At 43.3% G+C, this 19,018-nt stretch overlaps 1 protein-coding gene across 1 annotated transcript in view; it reads right to left on the reverse strand.

The window, feature by feature from the left end:
* Window positions 1-6,982: 6,982 nt before the first annotated feature.
* Abhd3 (abhydrolase domain containing 3, phospholipase) overlaps window positions 6,983-19,018 on the reverse strand; it is a gene marked incomplete at its 5' end in the record, with an annotated part of 57,624 nt that continues 45,588 nt past the window's right edge. Inside the window, 4 exons of the mRNA XM_045135133.1 lie at window positions 6,983-7,856; window positions 13,127-13,292; window positions 13,377-13,425; window positions 16,469-16,642. Of these exons, the coding sequence (XP_044991068.1) occupies window positions 7,678-7,856; window positions 13,127-13,292; window positions 13,377-13,425; window positions 16,469-16,642 (568 nt within the window). The remainder of the gene's footprint in view (window positions 7,857-13,126; window positions 13,293-13,376; window positions 13,426-16,468; window positions 16,643-19,018) is intronic.

Here is a 19,018-nt window from a genome sequence, read left to right on the forward strand (position 1 = left end):
CATATGTGCCACCTTGTGTGCCTAGCTTATATGGGACTTGGAGAATCGAACCTGGGTCCTTAAACTTCACAGGCAAGTGCCTTAACTGCTAAGCCATCTCTCCAGCCCTCCTTTTATTTTATTTTGATTTTTCCAGGTAGGGTCTCACTCTAGATCAGGATGGTCTGGAAATTACTCTGTGGTCTCAGGGTGGCCTTGAACTTAGGGTAATCCTCCTACCTCTGCCTCCTGAGTGCTGGGATTAAGGCATGTGCCACCACACCCAGCTCTTTAAAAAAATACTTTTAATACATAAAAATATATAAAGCTAGACACATTCATATTTTTCCTCAAATCAGGCTCAGTTAAAAATAGAGAATAGAGCCGGGCGTGGTGGCGCATGCCTTTAATCCCAGCACTTGGAAGGCAGAGGTAGGAGGATTGCTATGAGTTCAAGGCCACTCTGAGACTCCATAGTGAATTCCAGGTCATCCTGGGCTACAGTGAGACCCTACCTCGAAAAACCAAAAAAAAAAAAAAAAAAAAAAAAATAGAGAATAGCAGGCTGGAGAGATGGCTTAGTGATTGAGCGCTTGCCTGTGAAGCCTAAGGAATTTTTTTTTTTTTTTGACAGCGACAGATCCAGAGAGAAAGACAGATATAGGGAGAGAGAGAATGGGCGCGCTAGGGCTTCCAGCCTCTGCAAACGAACTCCAGACGTGTGCGCCCCCTTGTGCATCTGGCTAACGTGGGACCTGGGGAACCGAGCCTCGAACCGGGGTCCTTAGGCTTCACAGGCAAGCGCTTAACCGCTAAGCCATCTCTCCAGCCCAAGCCTAAGGAATTTTAAAAAATTCTAGCCAAGTGTTGGAGGAATGGCTTAGCAGTTAAGGCGTTTGCCTGTGAAGCCTAAGGACCCTGGGTCAAGGCTCAGTTCCCCAGGACCCACATTAGCCAGATGCACAAGGGGCGCATCCGTATGGAGTTCATTTGCAGTGGCTGGACGCCCTGATGCGTCCATTCTCTCTCTTTATCTGCTTCTTTCTCTGTCGCTATCAAAGAAATAAATAAATAAAAATAAAAAAAATAGAAAATAGCCACTCTGAGTTCGAGGCCAGTTTGAGATTACATAGTAAATTCCAGGTCAGCTTGAGCTAAAGGGAAACCCTACCTCGTAAAACAAAACAAAACAAAAAAATAGAGAATAGCAGCCAGGCATGGTGAGGTAGGAGGAGCATCATGAGTTCGAGGCCAAGCTGGGGCTACAGAGCAAGTCTCTACCTAAAAAAAAAAATAATAATAAAAGACAATAGTGTATACAGACTAGTTATTGGGTCAGTGAATAACAGCGCATGCTGTAGACTCCACAAGGTAAAACCTACCAAATTTCAATTTTTGACATTCATGACTCGTAGTTGACCTCAAAAAAAAAAATTTTGGAATTCACTATGTAGTCTCAGGGTGGCCTCGATCTCACGGTGATCCTCCTACCCCTGCCCCCCAAGTGGATTAAAGGTGTGCACTGCCACGCCCAGCAGAGTGAGAATGGGCGCACCAGGGCCTCTAGCCACTGCAAACAAACTCCAGAAACATGCACCATCTTGTGCATCTGGCTTTACGTGGGTACTAGGGAATCGAACCTGGGTCCTTAGGCTTCACAGGCCTTAACCACTAAGCAGTCTTTCCAGCACCCCAATTTTTTATTTGTTTATTTATTTATTTGTTATTCTTTGTGTGGAGAGAAAGTATGAGCTCACTATGGTCTTTTGCCATTTGCAAACAAATTCCAGATACATGCAGCACTTTGTGCATCAGATTTTACGGGAGTACGGAGAATTTGAACCCTGGCCAGCAGGCTTTGCCAGTAAATGCCTTTAACCACTGAGCCACCTCTCCAGCCCAAATTGCTCTTACTTCTATTATGTTTCTGAATGTCATCCTAAATTAATTTAGGGTCTTCTTTATATTTTATTTATTATTATGGAGAGAGAGAGATCAAGTATGGGCTCACCAGTGCCTCTTGCCCCTGCAAACACTCCAGATGCACGTATCAGTTTGTGCATCTGACTTTTTGTGGGCACTGGAGAACTGAACCTGGGCCAGAAGGCTTTGCCAGCAAGTGCCTTTAACCACTGAGCCATCTCCCCAGCGATGAATTCGGATTCTAATAGAGAGTGCTCAGACTCTTGCTATACTTTTTTTGGTTTTCATTCTTGTCCATCGGGTTTGTTCAGCTAACTCACTAGGGACAAGATGAATCAGCAAGATAATGATTTACACTTCGTGCAGTTTGGCAAGCCTTTGCTTGTGTGTCAAAGAGCATATGAGGTTTTTATGGAACAAAGTGATATTGCAGTGTGTCTTCCAGAGCTTTAGATCAACAACGATGCTTGTGATATACTGTGGCACTGTCTGCTTGCAGTAGAATTTTTATTATTATTTATTTATTTGAGAGTGATAGAGAGAAAGAGGCAGAGAGAGAGAGAAAGTGGGTGCACCAGGGCCTCCAGCCACTGCAAACTCCAGATGTGTGTGCCCCCTTGCGCATCTGGCTAATGGGTCCTGGGGAATTGAGCCTTGAACCAGGGTCCTTAGGCTTCACAGGCAAATGCCTTAACTGCTAAGCTACTCCTCCAACCCTTGGCTAGAATTTTTTAAAATTGGAAATTAGCTGGACATGGTGGTGCATGCCTTTAATCCCAGCACTCGGGAGGCAGAGGTAGGAGGACTGCCTTGAGTTAAGGCCACCCTGAGACTACGTAGTGAATTCCAGGTCAGCCTGGGCTAGAATGAAACCCTATTTCAAAAAAAAAAAAAAAAAAAAGGAAAGTAATTATATCTTTTTAAAATAGGTATCTTCCACTGGAATTATATTTTGTCCTTTTCATCTTTCTTTCTCTCTCTTTTTCTTTCTTTCTTTCTCTCTTTCTTTTTTGAGGTACAATCTCACTTTCTAGCTCAGGCTGAACTGGAATTCACTATGTAGTCTCAGGGTGGTCTTGAACTCACAGCAATCCCCCTACCTCTGCCTCCTGAGTGCTGAGATTAAAGGTGTGCACCACCATGCCCAGCTCCTTTCATTGTTTACTATTTTATTTTTATTTACTTATTTTAGAGAGAAAGATAGAGAGAGAGAGAGGCAGATAGAGAAAGAATGGGCATGCTAGGGCCTCTAGCCTCTGCAAACAAACTCCAGATGCATGTGCCGCCTTGTGCATCTGGCTTAGTGGATCCTGGAGAGTTGAACATGGGTCCTTAGGCTTTGCAGGCAAGTGCCTTAACAGCTAAGCCATCTCTCCAGCCCTTGTTTTCATATTTTCTTTGTGTACCTTTCAAACACATGTAGAATTGCACACGAAGATCCCTACCTTCAACCATTATCAACTGTGGCCAACCTCATTTCATGTACATTTTACGTAAGCCTGCCTCAGCATCCACACTTTATCCACTCAGATATCTTTCTAGCCCACATTTTTTTTTGTTCATTTGTATACTTTAAAAAAATATTTTATTTATTTATGAGAGAGAGGAAGAGACAGATAGAAAGAGAAAATGGGTGCATCAGGGCCTTTCTGTGCTTGAAAATAAATAAAAAATATTAAAATTATTTATATATATATGGGTTAGGGAGATGTTTCAGCAGTAAATGTCACTTGCTTGATAAGCCTGCAAACCAGGGTTCGATTCCAGTACCCACATAAAGTCAGATGCACACATTAGCTCATGCAAATAGAGTCTGTTTGCAGCAGCAGCAGCAAGAGGCCCTCGTGTGCCCCCGCCCCCCACATTGTTCTCGCCTCGCAAATAAATAGATAAATAAAAATAGCCAGAGCTGAGTGCACCAGTCCATGCCTGTAATCCTAGCACTTGGGGTATAGAGGCAAAGATTAGGAGTTAAATGTCAATCTGAGCCATTAAAAAAAAAAAAAAAAAGTCTCAGAGGCCCGGGATTGGGAATCCGGAATCAGGACAAATGCAACAGTTGAGAAATTCACAGTTTCGGCGCGCTGCCAATCAGCCTTCGGGAAGGAGCGAGCTGAGGCGATTGAGCCAATAAGGTTTCACGTTAGTCCAGGTTGACCAATCAGGATTCACCATGAAATCTCAGGGCGGCCTCAAACTCACGGTGACCCTCGTACCTCTGCTGGGATTAAAGAGACTCCTTCCCCAGCTGAACACAGAGCCAAGGTGGATCATACTGTGGTCGCAGCTCAGGGTTCTCAGGCTTCCAGAAACGTCAGCGACGATCCTGAGGTCATCGAGCTGCAAGATATTTCAACCTTCCAGCCTCTTAAAAGCGCTGGGCGTCGCGGGGCGTGGTGGTGCACGCCTTTAATCCCAGCACCCAGGAGGGAGGCAGAGGTGAGGAGGATCGCCGTGAGTTCAGGCTACCCTGAGACTACTTAGTGAATTTCAGGTCAGCCTGGATCAGAGTGAGACTCTACCTTGAAAAACCAAAAATAAAATATAAAATAAATAAATAAATAAAAATAAAAGCGCTGGACGTAGAAGATCATGGCATCTGGGCATCTCCCTGTCATCTGGGGAGAGCCTTCCAGGTGCGTCATGATGTGTTGGAGGCTATCACATGGCAAGATAGAGCAAGCTTGATATTTCCTTGTCTCTGTGTCTTAAAAAAAATATTTTATTTATTTATTTATGAGAAAGAGACAGATAGAAAGAGAGAATGGGCACGCCTGGGCCTCTAGCCACTACATACGAACTCCAGACACATGCGCCCCCTTGTGCCATCTGGTTCACATGGGTCCTGGGGAATCGAACCCGGGTCCTTAGGCTTCGCAGGCAAATGCCGTAGCCACTAAACCATTTCCCCAGGCCCTCTTGTCTTTAATTAAGCCATGCATGCTCTCATGGGGCCCCACCCTTAGGACCTCACCTAAACCTAATTACCTCCCAAAGGTCCCGCCCCCACATGCCTGCTCTTCATATATGATTTGGGGGACTAAGTTTCGCCACAAGGAGATGACAACCTGGTATAATAGAACATAAAACATCTTAGGTAGCCATTTGTATTAAAATGTACTTCTGGCCCCACTGCCAGGTACCGTCCTGGTAATCTTACATCACTAATGTTGTTTAAATGGCTCGGGCAAGAGGGCTGCACTTGGCCTTCTTCCCTGATTTCAAATGCTCCATGCTGTACTTCTTCACGACAACCAGCCGTGCTTTAGGTGATCCTTGTGTCCTTTTTTTTTTTTTTTTTGGTAGGATCTCCCTCTGGCCCATGCTGACCTGCAATTTACTATGTAGTCTCAGGGTGGCCTCAAACTCACTGCAATCCTCCTACCTCTACCACCCCGAGTGCTGGGAATAAAGGCATGCTCCACCAAAAAAAAAAAAATAAATAAAATAAAAATAAAAAAGAAATTCACAGCTTCCCATTACATATAGCCAAAGCAGACAACATTGTTCTTCCATTAGCACAAACCCCACAAAAATAGACATACCCACCTCATTACTTACAAATAGGTCTTAACGGGGCTGGAGAGTTGGCTTAGCGGTTAAGGCGCTTGCCTGCAAAGCCAAAGGACCCAGGTTCGATTCCCCAGGACCCACATAAGCTAGATGCACAAGGTGGTACATGCATCTGGAGTTCATTTGCAGTGGCTGGAGGCCCTGGCATGCCCTCTCTCTCTCTCAAATAAACAAATAAATAAAATATATTTTAAAAAAAGAAATAGGTCTTAAAATTAAAATTACATGCTGTCATTTTTACACCATTAGGTTTCTATCAATACTGATATTATAATGTAGAATAAAAGAATATAGTTTTTATTCTGCAAGCAAGTGCCTTTAATTGCTGAGCCATCTCCCCAACCCCTAGTTTCTGTTCTGTATCTTGGCTTGTTCTTAGAAAAATGAAGGGCCAAAATATTGTCTTTTAGAATGAGACCAGGAGCTAAAATAGCGTATTTCCTAGGCATTCGTTGTCACCTGACCTTGTGACTTGTCCTCAATGGCTCTCAATTAGGTTGGAAGAAGCTAAGTGCTTACCTTGTGACGAGCACAATACTGGGCTCAGCGTATCTGTGAGATTTGTTGTTATTGTTGGTTTTTCGAGGTAGGGTCTCACTCTAGCCCGGGCTGACCTGGAATTCACTATGTAGTCCCAGGGTGGCTTTGAACTCACAGCAATCCACCTACCTCTGTCTCCTGAGTGCTGGGATTAAAGGCATGCACCACCATGCCTGCTTCTTTGTCCTTCTTTCCTTCCTTCCTTTCTTTCTCTTTCCTTCTTTCTTTTCTTTTTTTCCTTCTCTCATTTTTTTTTTTTTTTTTGAGGTAAGTTTTCACTCTATCCCAGGATGACCTGGAATTCACTATGTGGCATTAAAGGCATACACCACCACACCTGGCAATGCCAAGTTTTATGTGGTACTGGGGATCAAACTTGGGGCGTTCTGCATGCTAGGCGAGTACTCAACCAGCTGAGCTGCACCCCAACCCTGTGTATTTAAGTATAACTGATAGACCTGGATGCGGTGGAGCAAATCACTTTTCATTTTTCTTATGAATACGCTCATGAAATTACCATAAATTATTTTTCAGGGATTACTTTTTGGGCCCATTTTTGTGGATTAAAAAATCCCAAAGGAGGCTCCTTAGCAGTTAAGAAGCATGCAGGTAAAGCCAAAGGACTCAGGTTCAAACCTTCAGTACCTACCTAAAGCCAGATACACAGGTAGCATATGTATCCAGAGTTCATTTACAGTGGCTGGAAGGACTGGTGTGCCCAGTGTCTCTCTCTCTCTCTCTCTCTCTCTCTGCCTCTTGCTCTTTCAAATAAATAAATAAAGTACAAAAAAATATCTCACAAAGAGCAGGGTGTGGGTGGCGCATGCTTTTAACTTGGGAGGCGGAGGTAGGAGGATCACCATGAGTTCAAGAAGATGCTGAGACTACAGAGTGAATTCCACGCCAGCTTGGGCTAGAGCAAGACCCTACCTCGAAAAAAAAAAAAAAAAAACAACTCACAAAGAAACAATTTAAAATGATATAATTTATTTTAATATAGTGATATATATGTATGCACACATACTATTTTAAAAATAAGCATTACATTATAATAATTATAAAACATAAATCAGCCCTAATTTAATATAATCAGAGTAAAAGAGCATGTACAGAAGGCATTCTCACATTGTTGCACTTGCCTCTTAAAGTCAGCACACAGAAAATATCTAGCACATTATAATTTATCTTTCTTCAGTTTCACGTACCGTTAAAGTATAAATACTCTTAGGAATGTGCCATCTCATAACTTACATTCGAAGACTCAAAATACCTTAACAGTTATCAAAGTACTATGAAATCACCTAAACTGAGTGGTCTACAAAATACGAGCCTAAATTAAAACCCTGAGGAATTAAAATCTTTCCACAACAGTTTTGGTTAAGTGCAATTCGTGTGTGTAAGGACTACTTTATTTAAGGTCATACTTGGTAAGGCGTAGTAAAAATAAAATCTACGTAAGTAACAATCTAAACTATATTTCATTTCTTGCTACAAAGTTGTTTGTTCCCCTCCCCCACACACCAAAAGTCATTTTTGCGTGTCATTCTGGACCTCTTGACCCATCTGCTGGCTTATCTGCTTTATTATATACAGTGGTTAAAATCCGTGCACTAAGCTGAGATGCCTTTACCACGGTGGTTCACACGTAACACACCCTGAGAACTACATGGTAGACAGTTCGTGGCCATGCTCCACCATGGCCTGCACAAACTGCTTGAAGACACGATCCATATATGTGCACTGCCTAGGCCAGATTCCTTCCAGAAAACCAATATGGCCTCCATAAGAAGTAAGGACCAGAGCGACGTTAGGGTTCTTCTTAGCAGTTTCTATTGGGATAGCTTGAGGGAGGGGAGAGTGGCAGGAGACGAACCAGGGAGACATGGGAAAGGGCGAGAGGAGAGAGGGAGAGATCATTAACATTTTCTGTTAGGAAAATTACACAAGCCTGAATGATTTCTACTCAATATTACATAAAAACACTACTAAGCAAGTGCTTGTAATGAATGCGGCTAAGGAATGAATGGCTAATTTATAGCATTCATCTAGATGCTTGTAACAATTCATATTTACAATCATGTACTGGGTCATCTTTTTTAAAATTGTATTTACTTATTTGCAAAGAGAGAGAGACAGACAGACACAGAGACAGAATGGGCACATCAGGGCCTGTAGCCACTGCAAACGAACTCCAGACGCATGTGCCTCTTGTGCATCTGGCTAACTTGGGTCCTGGAGAATCGAACCTGGGTCCTTTGGCTTTGCAGGCAAATGGCTTAACTGCTAAGCCATTGCTCCAGCCCCTGAATTATCTTTTGTGTGTGTGTGTGTGTGTGTGTGTGTGTGTTTTGTTTTGTTTTTTTTTTTTCCAGGTAGGGTCTTGCTCTAGCCCAGGCTGACCTGGAAATGACTATATAGTCTCAGGGTGGCCTTGAACTCATGGCGATCCTCCTACCTCTGCCTCCCGAGTGCTGGGATTAAAGGCGTGTGCCACCACACCCGGCTCAAAGATGGTTTTGTCTTTCCATATCTTCTCTGAATTACTGTTTATACTCTAGAGAAAGAATTCAGTGTAGAAAATAAAGTTGCTGTATTAGGGCTGGAGAGATGGCTTAGCAGTTAAGGTGTTTGCTTGCAAAGCCAAAGGACCCCGGTTCAATTCCCCAGGAACCATGTAAGCCAGATGCACAAGGTGGCGCATGCGTCTGGAGTTCATTTGCAGTGGCTAGAAGCCCTGGTGTGTCCATTCTCATTCTCTCTCTTTTTCTCTCTCAAATAAAAAAAAATATATATTAAAAAAAAAAAGACCCAGGTTCAATTTCCCTGGATCCATGTAAATCAGATACACAAGGTGGTGCATGTGTCTGGAGTTTGTGTGTAGTGTTTGGAGGCCCTGGTGTGCCCATTCTCTCTCTAGCTTTCAAATAAATAAATAAATAAAAATAAATAAATAAATATAAATATACATATACATACATACATATATATATAAATGGCTGGAGAGATGGCTCAGCAGTTAAGGCGCCTGCCTGCAAAACCTAATGACCTGAGTTCAATTCCCCAGTACCCACTAAAAACCAGATGCACAAAATTCCCCAGTTCCCACATAAAGCCAGATGCACAAAAGGGGCACATGCATCTAGAGTTCATTTGTTTGTAGCAGCTGAAGGCCCTGGTGCACCCTATTCTCTGTGTCTTTCTATCTCTCTCTCCTCTCTGCTTGCAAATAAATAAAAATATTTTTTTTAAAAAAAGAAAATATAGTTACTGTATTAAATACAATTTGCTAGTAATAACCTTTTCATGTACTCTACCAAGTCAGCTCTGAGCAGAAACTTAAGGATGTGAGTTAAAGTTGTTTCATTTTCTCCCATGCTAGTTCAGACAATGAAAAAGGAAGCGTGTGTGTGTGTGTGTGTGTGTGTATGTGTGCGCACACACACATGCATGCACATATGTGTACCAAAGATTAGAGAAGCTTCACCCCCAAGCTTCACTCCCAGACTTGCTTGGAAATGTTCAACCCTGATGGTTACAGTCATATAAGAACAGAAGTTTGCACCACATTGGAGTCGTGTGAAAAATGTTGACTGCTGGTTCTCTCGGCCAGTGGACAATTGTCTACTGTGTGGCAAGGCTATTTTAAGGGCTTGGGGGTGGGGGTGAAGAAAGAATGAGCTCAAACATCTCCCTAGTATGTTAGGCTGAATGCTGGAACATTTCTGTTGGTAGCGGGGCCAGTGAAATAAAAAATGGATGGAGAAACAATAGACTTCCTTAACCTAATGCAAATATACTAGCAATCACTAAGTCATTTCAATGTTATGAAAGATAGTTTCATTTTCTGATTGTAAATGAAAGGTCAAAAATTCTTGCTATGAAGCCAGGTGTGGTGGTGCACGCCTTTAATCCCAGCACTACGGAGGCAGAGGTAGGCAGATCACTGTGAGTTCAAGGCCACCCAGAGACTACATAGTGAATTCCAGGTCAGCCTGGGCTAGAGTAAGACCCTGCCTGGAAAAACCAAAAAGAAAAAGAAAAAAAAAAAGTTCTACCTATGGACTTGAGAGACGGCTTAGTGGTTAAGGCACTTGCCAACAAAACCAAACGACCCAGGTTCGAGTCCCCAGTGTTCACGTAAAGCCAGATGCACAAGGTGATGTGTGCACATCTAGAGTTTGTTTGCCGTGGCTAGAGGCCCTGGCAAGCCCATTCTCTCTCTCTCAAATAAATAAATAAAATATTTTTAAAAAAGTTTTAGCTATGGAGCCTGGAGTGGTGGTGCACACCTTTAGTCCCAGCACTAGGGAGGCTGAGGCAGGAGAATTGCCATGAACTCCAGGCCATCTTGGAACGAGAGAATAAATTCTAGGTCAGTTTAAGCTAGAGTGAGATCCTGCCTCAAAAAACAAAAGCAAAAACAAAAAAGTTCCAGCTATCAAAAATTACTTATGGTGGGCTGGAGAGAAGGCTTAAAGGTTAAGGCACATGCCTGCAAAGCCTAAGGATGGAGGTTCAATTCTCCAGTACCCACATAAGCCAGATGCACATGGTGGTACATGTGTCTGGAGTTTGTTTGCAGTGGCCAGAGGCCCTGACATGTCCATTCTCACTCTCTCTCCCTCTCTGTCTCTAATAACTAAATAAAAATAAAAAATTAAAAAAAATTACTTATGGGCCCATTCTCTCTCTGTCTTCTCTCTCTAGCTCTCTCTCTCTGCTTGCAAATAAATAAAATCAAATTATACATAAAAAAAAGATGCAGGGAATGGTGTCACACACCTTTAATCCCAGCACTTGGGAAACAGAGGTAGGAGGATCACTGTGAGTTCAAGGCCACCCTGAGACTACATAGTGGAGTCCAGGTCAGCCTGAGCTGCTAGAGTGTGACCCTATCTTGAAAAAAAAAAAAAAAAAAGATATGGGCTGGAGAGATGGCTCAGCAGTTAAAGCACTTGCCTGTGAAGCTAAGGGACCCAGGTTTGATTCCCCAATACCCATGTAAGCCAGATGCACTTGGTGGTGCATACATCTGGAGTTTGTTTGCAGTGGCTAGAGGCCCTGGTGTGCCCATTCTCTCTATCTGTCTCTTCTCTCTACCTCTCTGCTTGCAAATAAATAAATTAAATTAAATTAAATTATTAAAAAATGCCTATGGAAAGGTGGCTCAGGGGTTGAAGGCACTTGCTTGCAAAGCCTGAAGGTCTGGGTTTGATTCCTCAGTACCCACTTAAAGTCAGATGCACAAAGTGGCTCATGTGTCTGGAGTTTGTTTGCAGTGGCATTAGGCCCTGGCATGCCCATTCTTTCTGTCTCTCTTCCCTCTTTGGTTGCAAATGAGTAACAAAAAATATTTTAAAAATTACCTGTGGTTAAATGAGATCTTATAGAAAAATGAGAGATTAAAAAAAAAGACATACTTTAGGTCTTTTTTTGTTTTTTGTTTTTGGAGGTAGGGTCTCACTCTGGCTCAGGCTGACCTGGAATTCACTATGTAGTCTCAGGATGGCCTAGAACTCATGGTGATCCTCCTACCTTTGCCTCCCGAGTGCTGGGATTAAAGGCATGTGTCACTATGCCTGGCTACTTTAGGTCATTTTTAAAATGTGTCTTACCTGTAATCAGGTTGATTTTTTAGTATTTTATTTTTATTTATTTGGGAGACAAGGGGGGTTGGAGAGAAAGGGTGCACCAGGACCTCCAGCCACTGCAAAAGAACTCAGATGCATGTGCCACCTTGTACGTTTGGCTACATGGGTCTTGGGGAACTGAACCTGGGTCCGTTGGCTTTGCAGGCACACACCTTAACCACTAAGCCATCCCTCCCGTCTCCAGAATGCTTTTGTCTTTTGGTGTTGTGACAGAACTCAGAACCTTATACGTGCCCTTCTCCTATATCCTAGGCTGGCCTTGAACTCTCCTGATCCTCCTCTCCCCATCTCCTGAGTGCTGGAATTACAGGTATGTGCCACCATACCTGGTTAAATTTGATGTTGTGGATCGAGCCCAGGGCTTTGTGCATGCTGGGAAAGCCTTCTATCAACTGAGCCACTCCTTAGCCCCAAATAATTATATTTATGGAAGTGTTTGGGAAAATGCTTTTTAAAAAAAATTTTAAATGCTTCTTTATAAAAGCCTATTTTGGGGAAAGTAATGAGAAAAAGTTTCATAAAATCCTTTTTGAGCCAGGTGTGTTGGTTCACACCTATAATCCCAGCACTCAGAAGGCTGAGGCAGGAGGATCAATAGTTCAAGGCCAGCCTGGGCTATAAGTGAGTTCAAGTCCAGTCTGAGTGACCTGAGACCCTATTTCAAGAAAGAAAGAAAGAAAGAAAGAAAGAAAGGAAGGAAGGAAGGAAGGAAGGAAGGAAGGAAGGAAGGAGGGAGAAAAAAAAAAGAAAGAAGGGAAGAAGGAGGGAGGGAGGGAGGGAGGGAGGGAGGGAGGGAAGAGAAAGAAGGAAGAAAAGAAAGAAAGGAAGAAAGAAATCTTTTTGAAATTTTCTGAGAATAAAGTTAGAGGCAGAGCCTAGTGACCTTTGAGTTGATGTGATCATGTCTCATCATTACACATTACTCCAGCAGATAAACATTGAGTGGATGGAGTCGCTACGGAACTATGTATTTCTTTCATTAAATTTTTTTTTCTTTTTATTTATTTGAGAGAGAGAAAGGCAGAAAGAGAGAGAATGGGCACGCCAGGGTCTCTAGTCACTGCAAACGAACTGCAGACGCATGTGCCACCTTGTGCATCTGGTTTTACGTGGGTACTGGGGAATTGTACCTGGGTCCTTTGGCTTTGCAGGCAAGTGCCTTCGTTGCTAAGCCATTTCTCCAGACTCTGATACACGCACGCGCACGCGCGCACACACACACACGCGCACACACACACACATATGTATAATTTTTTTTTGAGGTAGAATCTCACTTTAGCTCAGGCTGACCTGGAATTCACTATGTAGTCTCAGGGTGACCTTGAACTCACAGTGATCCTTCTACCAAGGCCTCCCAAGAATTGGGATTAAAGGCGTGCACCCCCACACCCGGCCAAGAGCGATTCTTTTAAAAATAAAGGTTAACTCATTTTCCAAGCATGCAGAAGCTGTTGGTTTACCGTGGCTGGGTGAGAACACGTCATCAACAGAGTTCAGGCACAACACTGGAATCCTTACGGAGTTCAGCCGGCGGTGTGGACTGGCATCTGTGTAGTAATCATCAATTGTTCGGTATCCAAACATGACAGAAGTGAATCGCTTGTCAAACTCTCTGATAGATTTAGCCTGAAGAAAAATAAGAATAGACCGTTATCTACTTTTGGATTCAAATGAGAAAACGAAAGTATTACAAAAAAACTTCTCTCCTACCTTCATGACGTGGTCCATATCAACTTGCTTTACAAACATGTGTCGGTGCCTGGAACAAAAGAATTTTAAAACTGAAAATTAAGGTCATTCTTTTTTTTTTTTTTTTTTCAAGGTAGGCTCTCACTCTAGCCCAGGCTGACCTGGAATTCACTATGGAGTCTCAGGGTAGCCTTGAACCCATGGTGACCCTCCTACCTCTGCCTCCTAAGTGCTGGGATTAAAGGTGTGTGCCACCACGACCGACCATAAATTCTTATTTATTTTATTTTTGTTTTTTTCAATACAGGGTCTCACTCTAGCCCAGGCTGACCTGGAATTCACTATGTAGTCTCAGGATGGCCTTGAACTCATGGTGATCCTCCTACCTCAGACGCTTTAGTGCTGGGATTAAAGGTATGCATCATCATGCCCGGCTATTTGTTTGTTTATATTTTTTAAGAATCTAGCTTTTTAAAAATTTTAATTCATTTATTAGAGACAGAGTGGTGGGGGGAGAGAGAGAGAATGGGCACCCCAGGGTCTCCAGCCACTCAAGACACATGTACCACCTTGTGTGTCTGGTTTATGTGGGACCTGGAAAATTAAACCTGGGTCCTTTGGCTTTGCAGGCAAGTGCCATAACCACTAAGACAGCTCTCCAACCCTTGATTATTTATTTATTCACATTTTTATTAACAACTTCCATGATTTAAAAAAAAAAATCCCATGGTAATACCCTCCTTCCCCCCACTTTCCCCTTTGAAACTCCATTCTCCATCATATCCCCTCCCCCATCTCAATCAGTCTCTCTTTTATTTTGATGTCATGATCTTTTCCTCCTATGATGGTCTTGTGTAGGTAGTGTCAGGCACTGTGAGGTCATGGATATCCAAGCCATTTTGAGTCTGGAGGAGCACATTGACTATTTTTTGAGGCAAGCCCAACAGACTGGCTTTCTTTTTTATGTGAGAGAACAAGAGTGGGAGAGAAAGAGAGAGAGAAAAAAAGAGAGAGAGAGAGGGAGAGAGAGAGAGAGGGAGAGAGAGAGAGAGAGAGAGAGAGAGAGAGAGAGAGAGAGAATTGGTGTACCAGGGCCTCCAGTCAATAAAATCAAACTCCAGACATGTGTGCCACCTAGTGTGCATTTGTGACATTGAATACCTGCATCACCTTGCATCTGGTTTACCTGGGACCTGGAGAGTCGAACGTTGGTTCTTAGGCTTCTCAGGCAAGTGCCTTAACCACTAAGCCATTTCTCCAGCGCCCCCATAAATTCTTTTTTTTCTTTTTCCTTTTTTGAGGTAGGGTCTCACTCTAGCTCAGGCTGACCTGGAATTCACTATGTAGTCTCAGGGTGGCCTCGAACTCATGGCGATCCTCCTACCTCTGCCTCCCGAGTGCTGGGATTAAAGGCGTGCGCCACCACGCCCAGCCCCCCATAAATTCTTATTTTGATAGCAAAATAGCCACCTGGAAAACCCACTTTTTGTGACAAAATACAGAAGGCTTGGTCATATTTAAATCACTGAGAACTAGAGAGAAATGCTATCTCAAACTGTAATATTAACTGTAATAATAGACATTACATCCATAAACATTTTCCCAGTCCTTATTGTAGGACTGCACAGAGCATTTGCCACATGGCAAACTAGTGTAGCAGAGAAGTCAAAGCAAAACACATAGATCAATGAAGGAAAACCACCAGAGTAAAACTGTTAAAACCAAGCCAGGCGTGGTGGCGCACGCCTTTAATCCCAGCACTCGGGAGGCAGAGGTAGGAGGATCGCCGTGAGTTTGAGGCCACCCCGAGACTCCATAGTGAATTCCAGGTCAGCCTGGGCCAGAGTGAGACCCTACCTCAAGCCCCTCCCCACAAAAAAGGCCTTACTTAAGTCATAATTTTTCAACTGGTAAAGTTATCTGAATAAATTACTTCTTAATCCTCCTACCTCTTATCTCCTGAGTGCTGAGAGTTCGAGGCCACCCTGAGACTACATAGTGAATTCCAGGTCAGCCTAGGCTAGAGAGAGACCCTACCTTGAATAACAAAACAAACCAAACCAAAAAAAAGTAAAATAAAAAAATGGAAGAAGAGCCGGGCATAGTGGCACATGCCTTTAATCCCAGCACTCAGGAGGCAGAGGTAGGAGGATCATCATGAGTTCGAGGCCACCCTGAGACTACATAGTGAATTCTAGGTCAGCCTGGGTTAGAGTGAGACCTTACCTTGCAAAAACAAAACAAAACAATAAAATAAAATAAAATGAAGAAGACCAATGACAATTTAATTGTTAGAAGATACACAATTTCAGGGCCGGAGAGATGGCTTAGCGGTTAAAGCGCATGTCTATGAAGCCTAAGGACCCAGGTTCGATTCTCCAGGTCCCACATAAGCCAGATGCACAAGGTGGCGCAGGTGTCTGAGTTCGTTCACAGTGGCTGGAGGCCCTGATCTCCCATTCTCATTCTCTCTCTCCCTCTCTGTCTCTAATAAATAAATAAAGTAAATCTTTAATTTTTTATTTTATTTTTTGGTTTTTCGAGGTAGGGTCTCACTCTAGTCCAGGCTGACCTGTAATTCACTCTGTAGTCTCAGGGTGGCCTTGAATTCACAGCAATTCTCCTACCTCTTCCTCCCGAGTGCTGGGATTAAAGGCATGTGTCACCACGCCTGGCTTGTTTGTTTCTTTAGAATGATTTAGAACAGAATTTTTCAAAAAGAGGCACAGTAGCCTTTAATCCCAGCACCTGTGAGGCAGATGTAGTAGGAAGATCCCTGTGAGTTCGAGGCCAGCCTGAGACTCCGTAGTAAATTCCCAGTCATCCTGGGCTAGTGTGAAAACCTATCTTGAAAAACCAAAAAAAAAAAAAACCCCCCCCCCAAAAAAATTACAGAAAATAACAGAAAGAATGTGCTATGACTTGTATCTATATTTTTAGATTATATTTAAAAATTTTTTTGCATGCATTTACAATATAGAAGCTATGTTTGTACAGTAGTAAATGCACATGATAAATATATATTTATTGGAAGTGCTATGTTATTTCAAAGGTCACACTGTTGGGGCATACAATCTAAAACACTTGAAAACAGAGTTCTAAAGATGACTTACTTATTCACTGAAGACTGGAGGCAAGTCGTCAGGTAGTAATTAAAAAGCAGCCAGTTAAGTGGCTTTTCCAAGGACTCTGAGCAAGCAAACGTATTCCAGCCCACTGAAAAAGTTGCGGCTGCCATCAGAGGCGTTTTGGGTCCAGTTTTGCCCAAGTAATTTAGAAGCAGCATTCTAAAACGAGAAACAGGAAACTTGGCGATTAAGTCCTTACGCCTCTGTGGAGGAAAATATAAGACAGCGAACTGTGTTTAAGTAACCAGTGTATTTAAGTTGTTCTTTCTTTTTACTATTTTTGAGGTAGGGTCTCACTGTAGCCCAGGCTGACCTAGAATTCACTATGTAGTCTCAGGGTGGCCTCGAACTCACGGTGATCCTCCTACCTCTGCCACCCGAGTGTGCTGGGATTAAAGGCATGCACCACCACGCCCAGCTCCTCTTTTTACTATTTTGTTTATTTATTTGCAAGTAGAGAATGAGAGAGGAGGGGAGAGAGAGAGAGAAGGGGCATGCCAGGGACACAAGCACCAATTTGTACATCGGGCTTTATGTGGGTGCTAGGGAATTGAAGTTGGGCCAAGAAGCTTTGTAAGCAAGAGCCTTTCGTTAACTGCTAGGCCATCTTCCCAGATTTACCCTTCCATCTTTTTTTTTTTTTTTTGAGATAAGTTTCCATGTAGCTCAGGCTGGCCTTTTGGAAGGCAGCTATGTTCACCACTAAACCACCAACGCCGCACTGGGCTGGCCTTTTGAACTTAGGCGAGGATGACCTTGAACTCCTGATCCTTCTGCCTTAGCCTCTCCAGTGTACCACCATATCTATTAGCTTGGAAAGACATGTCAGTAGCATGTCTTTTTTTGTTCTTTTGATTTTACTTACTTTTTGTATCTGTGTTCTTTTCTCACATTCATGTATGTTTATTTTTTGTTTTCTTTCTTTTAAGTATTTAATTTAATTAATTAATTTGACCGAGAAAAGAGGGGGGGGAGAGCGAATGGGTGCTCCAGGGCGTCTAGCCACTGCAAATGAACTTCAGATATGTGTACCACCTTGTGCATCTGGCTTACATGGGTCCTGGGGAATTGAACTGGGGTCCTTAGGCTTCGCAGGCAGACACCTTAACTGCTAAGCCATCCCTCTAGTCCAGTTTTCTTTCTTTCCCTCCCCCTTCCTTCCTTTCTTCCTTCCTTTTCTTTTTTGGTTTTTCAAGACAGGGTCTAGCTCCACCCCCATGTTGGCCTGGAATTCACTATGTAGTCTCAGGCTGACCATGAACTCACAGCCATCCTCCTACCTCTGCCTCCCAAGTGCTGGGATTGAAGGCCTGTTTAAAACTTTTTTACTGACATTTTTTATACATGCATATAATATAATTTGATCACAATCCTCTTACTTTCTTCTCTTGTTCTCCCCCCCACCCCCGCTTCCCCATGTTGTTTTTTGAGATAGAATCTTGAGCCCAGACTGGCCTGAAACTTGCTAGTCTCCTACCTCAGTACCCTAAACTGCTGAAACTGCAGGAATGTTCTATCACACATGGCTTGAAAATGACTCTCTCCAATGATCTGTATATAACTGAGGTTTCACTCAGCTCTTCAGAGAACAGTTCTGTCTTGCCAACAGCTCATTCTAAGGGGTCTAGTTTTGGTGACTTTACTCATCAGTTGGAGGTCAGATATTGCTTGGAGGCAGGTAAAATGCACAAACTAGGGCTGGAGAGATGGCTTAGCGGTTAAGCGCTTGCCTGTGAAGCCTAAGGACCCTGGTTCGAGGCTCGGTTCCCCAGGTCCCACGTTAGCCAGTTGCACAAGGGGGCGCACGCGTCTGGAGTTCGTTTGCAGAGGCTGGAAGCCCTGGAGCGCCCATCCTCTCTCTCTCCCTCTATCTGTCTTTCTCTCTGTGTCTGTCGCTCTCAAATAAATAAATAAATAAATTTTTAAAAATGCACAAACTAGAAGGGAAACTCAGAAATAGAAAGACCTAGAAACAGCTTTTTGAAATTAATATTTTATTTATTTATTATTTATTAGAGTGAGAATGGGTGCTCCAGGGCCTCTAACCACTATATGTCTTTGGACTTTTCTGTTCACTTAAAATGCATTCACCAACTCATTGGAAAGCCAGAGTCTGGGTCTAAGGTGCCATCAGTTTCTTGACTTGACTCGGACTCAAAGCCTGCACTTGGCTGCAGGCCTCACAGGCTTGGGGGTGACCCCCGCCCACGGCTCCCTGGGCACAAGGCTCTCCTCTCAGATCATGCTTTTTGTCAGCTGCATGTCGAAAGGAAAAAAAAAGAAAAAAAAAAAAAAAGAGAAAGCCCGCATCCACTTGGGAACGTGTCACAGCGCTAGGCAACTAGAAAGGGTGAGTTCTTCCAGCCATTTACAAGCCAGCTGGAAAGGCCACCTTAAGGGTCAGACCCCGCCTTCGGGCACCAGGGCCCCAAAGTGAAGGGAGGCGGCACTTCCCAGGAGGTTCTGAATAGAGAATCTGAGCCTCTTTATGTAAGGTCTGGCCTTGAGAAAAGTCAAGAATTTATGCGATGGAGG

Source organism: Jaculus jaculus, chromosome 15, assembly GCF_020740685.1.
Source record: "Jaculus jaculus isolate mJacJac1 chromosome 15, mJacJac1.mat.Y.cur, whole genome shotgun sequence".
NCBI classification, from domain to species: Eukaryota; Metazoa; Chordata; class Mammalia; order Rodentia; family Dipodidae; genus Jaculus; species Jaculus jaculus.